The 11,076-nt window shown below is 33.7% G+C and overlaps 1 protein-coding gene across 2 annotated transcripts; it reads right to left on the bottom strand.

Annotated features, from left to right (window-relative positions):
* Positions 1 to 4,146: 4,146 nt before the first annotated feature.
* On the bottom strand, positions 4,147 to 9,409 carry LOC122531521 (odorant receptor Or1-like). 2 transcript variants are annotated; one of them, XM_043659520.1, is made up of 6 exons: positions 9,311 to 9,409; positions 6,624 to 6,961; positions 5,727 to 5,945; positions 5,560 to 5,664; positions 4,442 to 4,600; positions 4,147 to 4,368 (listed from the first exon to the last, which is right to left on the bottom strand). In XM_043659520.1, the coding sequence occupies exons 2-6, from the start codon at positions 6,909 to 6,911 to the stop codon at positions 4,306 to 4,308; spliced, it is 834 nt and encodes a 277-aa protein (XP_043515455.1). In that variant the 5' UTR covers positions 6,912 to 6,961; positions 9,311 to 9,409; the 3' UTR covers positions 4,147 to 4,305. The 2 variants fall into 2 exon arrangements, with proteins under 2 accessions (XP_043515455.1, XP_043515454.1); XM_043659519.1 differs by having other exon boundaries at positions 4,147 to 4,600.
* Between the last annotated feature and the right edge of the window lie 1,667 nt (positions 9,410 to 11,076).

Below are 11,076 nucleotides of genomic sequence, written 5' to 3'. Positions count from 1 at the left end.
ATTCATGCTCGTGACCGGGCAAGTTGTAAGTGGAAAGAGACATCGTTTGGACCACACGTGAAACGCTTCAGTTTTGACGTTGCTTGAGATTCTCGAGTCGCGTTTACACCATTACACCGAGTTCTTTTAATTTTTCTTTACTTTTCACATTAATTTTTCTTTTCTTTACTTTAATTTTTCTTGCTTCCAGTCAGGCAACGTTTCTCGATAAAGTGACACTAAACCGAGGTTCATTAGATGATTAAATTGAATAGTTTTATGATAGTTTTCGTGATATTTTATTTTTATGATAGAGCAAAGAACTTCTTTGTTCTTCCGATATCATAAACAAAAAATTTTCAATAATTATCGTATCACGTAGGTGCAATAATTTTGTCGGTTTTACATAATAAAAATATAAATATTCGTTTTCGAGGTGTCTATCATTTGCTTAATTTTACGAGTCTCAGGTGTTTCTCAATCAATTAATAGCTCTTGCAAAAAATGTGTTGAAGTCATCAATATCTCGTTTGATTTATTTCTCATTTGCAAACGCTTCTCCTTTTGATATTTTGGTACTTTAATGCTACCTTCATGAATTTTAAATAAATTGTGTAAAATAAACAAAAGCTATTTTTTTTACACATTGTCGAATGCGTATAACGTCTGTAATCACTATGTAAAATTAATTTATTTAGTAGATATTAGTAGATGTTATATGTTGAAAAAAATGTTATTATTATTAGAAAGAATATTATTATTACAATAAATAATAATAAGAAGAATATTGTTAAACGCTATAGGGATCGACAGAATTTTCATACATCTATCTAATATTTTTTCGAGGAATTCATTGACACAATTTTGAAAAAGATTACGAAACGTCAACGACCGAAAACTGATATGCAAATGGCGGATATTTATGCATTTATGGAAAATTTGAAGATACGAAAATGTGAAACAATATGTATATGCAACATGCGGCTTAGTATTCATTGCGATATTCAGTAGACGAAATGAGTCCTCCTGTTTGGCTTTCATTTCTTCAGTTTCGCTCGTAAAAATCGATAACGCGAACAGGAGTGGTACACGAAAATGGCAAAACAACCGTACACGGGGTGATTAGGTTACGTCTCCCTCGGGAGAAGAAACGAGGCCGCAAGAAATCGCGAGGATAACAAAGCTAGTCAGCTTATGGCTCCGGCGAGGGAATCGCGCGATAGACCGAGAGAAATGGTACTTAAAGGAGGTCTACAGTTAGGTAACATGTGGCAAAGCGACCATCTGTCTAGGAAGCAAGTGCCAGTGGAATAGCTGCCAGAACAACGACGTCCTCTCTCTCTCTCTCTCTCTCTCTCTCTTTCTCTCCTTCTTTCCTTTTTAGGCGACGTCGAGACAGCTTTCGCAGCACACGCGCTAGAAAATTATGTTTCGCTTCTTTGAATTCAAACGGCTGTATACCTAATTATTTTCGCTGGTTGGTGTCTCGTTGCGAGGCCAACGTGATTGGAAGTCGATGTCACCGCCTTTCGCTCCGCGGTGAAATTGATTTAGAATTCCTTCCGAGAGATGTTCAATTTGCTCCCTTTTGTGCGATGGAGATGGGTCGGAGAAGCGTTGAGTATAAAATTCAACGGATGAATGGCACCTTTTGCGCGGAGATGAACAGAGATTGCAGTGCTATTGATTCGCGATTTGTTACCTGTAGTCTGTCTTTTATTAGACGAAGTACGTGCATGGATGGAACTTTTACTCTGGAAGAGTGAGGTACTTGACACTAGAAATATGTATTAGAATAGTGGTCGAAATTTTATGGATTTACAGTGATTTTTGAGGAATTCGACTGATTTTCTTCACAATTTTTACATTCTAGTTATTTGTAATTCTAGTATCAAGAACACGAAGGGCAATTGAATGATAGATTAAAATTATGAAACAGTTGGACATAGCACCAGTTTATAACAAGTATCTTCGATACTCTAAAAAAAAACAGTTATCATCTACATATAATAAAACAATTATTTTCTAAAAGAAAGAAATCTTTCCTTTGTTCAATATATTCTTTCGTCAAAGAAAAATAAAACAATTAAAATATTTATACTGATCCAGTATTATATCAGTCATTAATAACGAGTAACTCGTAATTATAGATATTATATTATATATGCGCTATACACTATAGTTGAAATATTTATACTTTATAAATTTAATATTCACAGCGAGCGTATATATTCATACTTTATAAATTTAATATTCATTCATAGCAACTATCTCAAAACTTGTTCCACATTCTTTAAATAAAATAAGAAAAAAGCACGTCTCAAAAAACATAGATTCTTTCTTCGTCGAATGCATCTTTTCAGACCTAACGAAAACAACTGATCCACTGTGTTAATCATCCATATACCTTCGATACTTCGAAACTCGAAGATAGCTATTATCTACGTATAATAACAAAATAAAAAAGAGAAAGCCTTTTGAACAAGGGATTCTTTCTTCCTTCAACGCACCTCCTCTCGTCAAGGAGAACAACCGAAATATTTATACCGGTCTAGTTAAATGGAACTTCGTGTACGAAACAGGTAGGTCATTATAAATCAAGGCAGATAGTCATCGGTCAGATGAGAAGACACAGATTGAGCCTGGAGCAATGAAACGAGCGTACAACACCATACAGTTCTTGTGTTTCAGGGGATTCAGCCAGCCAACGACAGACACAAGAGCAATAAAAACCAGTCGCCGTTTAATTACCGTCGAATTTCCATCGTCTTCGATACAAACACTTGAGTCAGACGATTACGCGTGAACGATTCGCACGGTACTTTATCGACTCGCGGCAGCGTTTATGCTTAATCGTAAATTAGCCGCGTGACAATTTACGCGAGGCAACCGTGATTTCGTTTAATTGGATTCGACATTGGATGCGCGAGGCTTGTTCGCTTGGTATTTCAACGGAACGCGTAATTATTAATCATTCTCGAGCACCACCTCGAATGCCTGTCTGTCTGATCGGCGAGTGAGCACTTCTCTGTTAATCGTTTGGCGGATAAATTGCGGCAAGGAAACCTTTTGAGTCACGTGTCACGCAGTCAGGGAATTTGAGGAAATAATAACTAGACTGCTGATGGTGCATCCATGGCAAGAGCAGAAATATGTAGAAATATACCGGGAAGACAAGTAGAGAGATATACAGGGTGTTTCGTTCATCTCATTTAATTAAAAAGCGTTGGAATAAAGTTGGATATTAATGATGCATAGACAGTCACAAAAGTCTGGGTATATCGACGAACGTCAAGTATTCATAGAAGAACAAGATTTTAAACATTTTATAGTTAAAGTTATATAAATTTTGAAGAAATGATGATGTTTCTTATGTTTGTTTGCTGGAAATAAATCGGAACAAAAAATCTACTATACGATTGCCATAAGTACATTGATAATATATTTATAAATTGTTAATTATTATTGTTATAATCCTAATAATTGTACGCGATATGAATTTTGCAAAATTGTGTTTTCGATTTATTCGCGTGTTCTTTCAAACGAATATACGAAACCGTTCGAAATATTTCTTTCTTTTTTTAAATATTTGAAATTTTGCATGATGTATGGTAAATAAATTTGTATATGTATTCAAATGCACGATGATAATTATCTTCGAAGTCACTGAATTTTCTGAAACAGGACTATACTGTTTCTATACGTTAGTCGATAACATTTTTTCTGTTTTCTTTGAGAACATACCTTTAGTTTAAAAGGACAAATTTTTGCAGAAACATTCGCAGTCTAATGACTATGACAACTAGTTCGAATTTCCAATTGCTCGTAGTTCGAACAGAGATATAAACATTGTCGTTGGTTTGAATCTAGATTTCTCTATTTAGTTACCTGGTTTCCCTAGTCTCGCCACTTTCCGGCTAACAAAGTGAAAATTGCAGCTGCTGCCGATTATCGTTGAACGCGCATTACCGAATACAAACAGAACGAATCGGTAAATCCGCGACGCGCATGAGGAGAGTTCCGGTCTACCGTAATTTGCTGGCTCGAAGCGACAGCGGGATCGGCGTAAGCGTGACGAGGGAACAGATTGTCGAGAACTTTAATAATGATAATGAAACTTCCGAAAATAGAATATCTACACTTGCTCTTCAGCCACATTATGCGGATACACCGAAATACAATGTAATATCAGGTCAGTCTCGTATATGCTACGTACAATTATCGAACGAGCATAGTATACGTTACCTCGTCTTTATATTTGTACATTATTGGCTAAAAAATCCTTTTTACAGATTGTACAGTATAGCACAGGACAAAATTGCAGAGTTAACGACTAGTTGTTTGCATATTGTCCAATAAAGCAAAAATCGAGTAAGACCCCTTTATGATCTGCAACGAGTATACTGTGTATCACAGTTGTACAGCGCAGGTAGCGTCGCATAGTTGATCGACGTGTACGTACGGTGATAAAAGTTTCCAGAGATAGCACCAAAAATACGCTGGCTTTTAAAGTTATCGACTGCCTGGTGAACATCGTGGATAACGTGAATATCTGCACGATATTCGTTAAACATTCGTTATGCCAGCCTGAGAGCCATTGGCTTCTGTCCAACGTCGAGCTCTGAACGATGATTCATGATATAAAATTCGTCATTTTCAGAAAGTTCCGTCGAAACTCGCCACGCCAAATTTTCAATTTTATTCGTTCGTTTGTACTTTCGCTTCCTCGCATTATTCGTCTATTCAGTTCATTTGCAAATTCAGCAAATTTGAATTCGAGCAATTTGATTTTAAAAGGATATTCAATTGAAAAAAGATTTAGTTACAGTGGATATAAATATTTATAACAATATACTAATTAATTGGATCCAAGTATATTGAATGTCACATAATTTCATAATGCGAATATGACAAATTTGATCAAAATATACTTGATTGAAGTAAGAGTATGTATATAGATGTGTGTATATATGTAAATACTTTTTGTAGCTATTCTATTATACATTTATAATTACTTATATTTCTGCAATTATTGTATATATGAAATTTAATTATTAATATTATATAAAAATAGAATTATAAGCATATATGTATGTTACTTCTAATTATGAACTATTATGTGAATTATTAGATATTGATAAACTCCCATTATATTAAAATACTATCTAGAACTAACGTTCCAGATGATTTCAAGTTATTAAAATTCAAGTTATTTGAATCCATTAATGGATTAATCCATTAAAAATAAACATTATGTTAATATAATATTCATTTCTCGACCCCTCTCAATTAATTTCTGTCATCAAACTCTATTTTTTTAATATTGAAACTATGAAAGAAAGTTCCAAAGATTCTATGTACAATGTTTTTTCATTATTACGTTTTTCATCAAGACTTTACAATTTTATGAAGTTTCAAGAAATTTCGAAACATTTCTTATGAAATTTCAAAAAGTATTTACAATATCATAATATCTGAACAGAGTTTAAGGCATATATTTATCGTTTTTATCTGTTTACATAAAACTTTTTAACTTCCGAATAGGCGAAATACGAGACGACGTATCTAATTAATTCTTACCATATAGCTCAGTTCATTTCCAATCCAACAGATATAGAAGAGTTGAGATATGCCCGCGCTTAGATAAATACCGAACTTTATGATGTCTGAATTTTGGCCTCCGACCTGTTTCGAATGACGCAAATCGATCACGATCTGATCAGCATGTTTCGGCCATCATGTCTTACCACAACAGCCTGAAAGCCAGTCAGGCAAATGATCGAAGTACTCGAAAGCATCTGAACGAACATGCTCATGCTGAACAATTTGTTGTAATCATTGCACATAGGTATTAACCGCTGATGAAATCGAAGACACGTTTTGTAACGATGGAGAAACGTATTGTTCGATTTTCTTTTGTCGTAACGAATATTCGTGCTAATGTGTTCATCATAAAACTTAGCTGCCTGTAAAGACAAGAGTCGAGAATTCGCGACATGAAATACAAAATGAAAATTAATCCTTTAAAGTGTAAACATGGATTTTCCATGTACGATGTGTTTTTCAGTGCGTCTTCCAAAAAATTTATACAACATATTTTTATATAAACTTAAGATTGTCATTGAGCATTTTTGATAACTAACTTTTTCATACATAATACACAGAATGTCACAATTTTTGTGATACAATGAGAGAAGAAGCGATTCTATATGAAAAAAATGAGACGAAAATGTGACACGAGAATAATCTACATTTAAACTTAAATAAAAAATGTAGAATATTCATTTTAGTCCTTTCTTGCCAAAAAAATAGATTTTGAATATTTTTCAGAAAGTTAACGATCGGCCTGATATACGTTGATATACATTCTTGAATTTAATTCCGATTTTTAATTTTTTAATTAAATTTTAACAAAGTATTTTGTGAAGAAATCTTATTCTATATTTTTCACTTATTTTTACGTGTCGACTGTTCACTCCTGTTCGGTTCAGAATTAATTCAAGTAAAAATAGTTAAATTTAATTAGTTCATTCTCTTTCCAGTGAAAACTGAAACACTCGGTATAAAGTAAGCATTATATTCGAATTACCTCGAATATGGAAGACCCGTATTTACATAATAAGGATTAAATCTCGTTTTCTTACATTCTCGTTCGTTTCATTCGTGCAATTTTCAAAGTTTACATTCAACATATGAAACAGTTGAGTGAGCAAAACGCAGATCACGGACGAAATACTGTCTATTCCTAGTAATCCTAGTAAAGCACCAGAAATGGCGCAGGTTTCTATGGTGAAACCTATCTCGTGCGAAGGTGATGCCGTTGTATTAAAAGGATACTGGGCTCTGATCGGTAGTCCGTTCTCCATCGGTGAGAATAATAACAGAACAACTGCCAACGTAAATGCTAACGCACTAAACCCACTGAAGATCATTCGTTGTCGTTTGTAATACTTGTCGATAAGTTTCTTAATATGTTCGACTTCTACAAAGAATATCATACGATTAATTAGCTGAAGAAGGCAGTCGGATAACTAAGCGCTGATGCTCTACCAGCGCACGAAAAAAATACAGCAATAAGTGAACAAGCCTGGATGAAATGTTGCAAAATGCAGTGATTACATGCAAGATACAGCTACGTCAAATGTGCCGTGTAATTCTGAATGAATCCTTGGTAGAGTGGATTTGACAAGGAGGAACGTCAACGAAAAAGAAAAAAGGAAAAACTGATAGAATAGGCTGTAGATGAAGTGGACCTGAACTAATGAAATCAATGAACGTCACTCACTACATCATTTGCTACGTCATTTTACATCCAAGATACGTTTCTCAGTTTGCGCTCATGTTTTCATCTAACAAGAGGCGTGCCTTTTACGCAAGGCATCGTTCGTGTTGCCCCGTCACATCGATGAATTGGAATGATAAAGTGCATTATAGCACATCGAAAAATATCTGCATTTAAATCTACTAACGCTTCATGTTTCTTTCAAATTATTGTTTGGCATTGAGTTACAATAAATATAATTTCTGATCTGATCTATTTGAAATGAATAGAGTTGGGTTTATAATAGAAAAATCGGTTGACAAAATTCTGGTAAACAAAAGTCCTATAGGACTCTTGGGCCCAAGTATTACATTGCTATGCCGACATGTTGAATATCACAAAGCATGCGCAAAGCGTTGAATGCGTATATGCATGGTGCAAGTAATTTCTTCCATCATTGTCGAGACAATCTTCGATGCTTTAGATTTTGTTTTGACAGGTATAGCTCTTTTATTTGTTTATTGGTGGATTCAACTATATTAGTATACTCGATTCACAAAATCATCGCATGCAAGAGTGTAATTCCAGATGACTGAACGATTCACATTTTGTTAGCAATTTCGAAATGGAAGTGTACTTTTTGTTGTAAGAATCAACCTTAACTACAAGAAGAAACTCTTGAAATTTGCCATGATTATGAGAGATAGTGAGAGAAGTCTAAATCATGTTTAACAAAGCGAATGTAGAATGCTTCATCCGAACCCACTAAAAGGACTCAACAGTAAAATCTATTAAATCTGTGTCTCTGTGCTATATATAGAATCTAAATATATTTATTCTAACTGAGTACTAAATGATTAGTTACGAGAAATGTTGACGAATCTTTGATGATGAGCGTAGGAGAGTCACTACATGTAAACATTAATAATGATTTTGTGTGAATGTTGACAAATGAGTGGATTATTGACTAAAATATTAACTGTTACTAATATCGGCTGAAATATTAACTAAGTTGACCGAAAAGTTATTATTATTATTTTTTTTCAAATTTAAAATTTGACTCCAAGCAGAACTTTATGAAGTTATAAAATTTCATAAATTCTTCATCGTTTTCTTTATCGTTATCTCGTAACAATTCTCTTTTCTGCTTTACATTTGTATTTTGTATCTTATCGACACTATAATATATGTATAATATATTCTACTGCTTGTCATGCTACATGTCAGACTACATTGTACATATGATACATATGTATATGAGCATAGCTAAATAATTCTTACCTAATCCAATGATATACTGACAAATTAACTGACAATTAACTGTTCGTAATATATTCGCATATGATCAAGTACAGAAACATAAAAATGGAAGAAAACTTTCCGATTAATCTCAATATTCCATTGTTCTAATTTTTCTTATATCATTCAACTTATTTCACCATACTTTTTCAGTTTTAACTAACCAATATGAAATGGAAAAAAAATTGAAAAATCTACTCATAATACACGATGAGCATTATTATCCAATAGCTATGGATGTCAATTTCGAAGGATTAATGACACGTTTCAAAGAATTAGTGACCATCGCGAAACTTTTTGTGCAATTTATCTGGATTTAATATAATGAAAATATCGTAGAGAGAATGTGTAGATGCACAAAAACTAAACGTGTGCTAATTAGTTGCTAAATTATAGTTAATGAATGCAGTTACGTTATTGAGCAGTCATCACACACAAGCGAGAGTGAGTAAAAAGATCGTATTAAATAGTGCGGTGTATAAAATTAGTTTTGTATTCTATTTTTTTGAAAACAATCCGATAAAGTTGTAACACAAAACACAACATAATGTCTAGCGTGTCATATGATAATTATATCGCGAATTTTTATGTAATTGTGGGAAATTTGAGAATGCACGCAAGTCAGTTATATAATTTAGTAAGAAATCTCTGCTTAGATCCCTTTACTAAAAATATGATTTTACATAAATACTCGCAATCTAGTAATAGCATATGTATGCTATTATGTTCTTTACAATTTTTCTTGAAAAAACGTGTGTTACTTGTACTCACCGGAAAATTCGCAGAGATTATCGATACATGTCGTCCAACAGCCTCCTTATTCCTTTTTCACGAAATTGGAAGTTCATCGCCTTGTATATGATGACGAAAATTCCAGCAAAAATACAACCGCCGTCGGTGCTTATCGACAAGTTGTCTCTGTTCACGTAAATATCCGCAAAAACAGTGATTGCGAAGATGTACATCGTTGCCAGTATCCATATTTTGTATACAAAGTAGGCACTGTTCAAAAACGCCGAGCTTCCTGAATCAATGCTTCCAAAACCACTATACCTATGAACAAAAAGCGTGCACTTGTTAACGTAGGTATATCACCTCGTAAAAAATGACAACTGATAAATTTCCTATATGTAATTCTAATATCCTTCATAACAGTTATACCGTTCGAGAAATCGTATACACGAATGACAAATTTACTACCACGATTCTCACTTCAAATAGCTAATCTGAATATTGATCAATTTTCGATACGATTTCATCCATTTGTGGCCGTGTTGTTGGGCCATCTCGACGTTATAAGTTGTCTCTCTACCACTTGAAGGATAAAAATGTTTTCTCGTTGGCAAAGTCACCAAGTCGTCCCTATCGTACGAGTACAATTCGTTGCATAGTACTTTAACTCTAGCGCGTTATGACGGGTTATTTTCAATCAATCTGACACGGTGCCTCTTGAGGAAATTGCGGCCGATTTTCGGAATTACAGACTCGATCGTGGTGCACGTGTCAGGTCCCCCAAGTCACTTCCGCGAATGTCGATCAAAGTGGCAGTAATTGCGTATCAATAGGCGGGCAGAAGCACGTTTCACTATGTATTTGCACGAAAGAATAGTGTAGAGCAAAGAGTTGCAGTGCAACAATTGCATCATGTATTATGACCGAAACAGCCACGGTCATGGTAGTTAATGTATTCTTGCTCCGATAACGTCAAGCAAAAGTGATATTGTCAACCTTTTTGAAGTAAAAGAACCGAGTGGATAATATTGTATATACGTTTTCTGTTTCGAATCCATTACGAGCCAATAATAATTTTAAAAACTAATAAAACGAATATAATAATAGAAATAAATAATATGTATAAGGTGCGTCACGTTGAATGAAACAAAATTTTTCAAAAGTGTTGAGAACGATGCATAAAAAAAATGCAAATGTACTTTTTCTTTAAAAAATGAAATTACACATTTATTTTTGCTTATATTAATTTGTCGGAATATTGTGCGTAAAAGGTATTAAGGTACAATTTTTGATAAGTGGAATGTTTCGTGAAGGACATTCCACGCTATTTATTGTAAGATCTGTCAACGATCAACAACATTCGATTGTTTGAATACAGAAATATTTATGATCAACAAAATTTTATTAGTTACTGACGATCTATCGTCACGGCAAGTTAAATTTTCATACAGAAACCGAAAGCAGAAAATGATATCATTTACTAATAGTGAAAAGGTTTATATGTTTTCTTGTTTTATGTTTTGCAACAAAAATTCTGTGAATGCTACTAATTGTAAGATATATATTGTACGTACAGTAATACGATCGAAGACAATCAACAGTATGTACTTCCATAAGTTTGAACATAATTTACGAGAATATAAAGCATTCTTAAAACCGTACAATAAGAGAGATATATTAAAACCGATTACAAATAACGATGTACGTCGATTTTAATCCACAAGCTTCAATAAGACAAAGAATATCATCAAACTTTCGTGAATATTGTTTCTTCCAGGGCACACTTTATTTCTAGAAGATAACGC

This window comes from Frieseomelitta varia, unplaced genomic scaffold, assembly GCF_011392965.1.
Source record: "Frieseomelitta varia isolate USP_RPSP 00005682 unplaced genomic scaffold, Fvar_1.2 scaffold_404, whole genome shotgun sequence".
NCBI classification, from domain to species: Eukaryota; Metazoa; Arthropoda; class Insecta; order Hymenoptera; family Apidae; genus Frieseomelitta; species Frieseomelitta varia.
The sequence above is the reverse complement of the archived record's forward strand: the minus strand, read 5'-3'. Positions and strand labels throughout refer to the sequence as shown.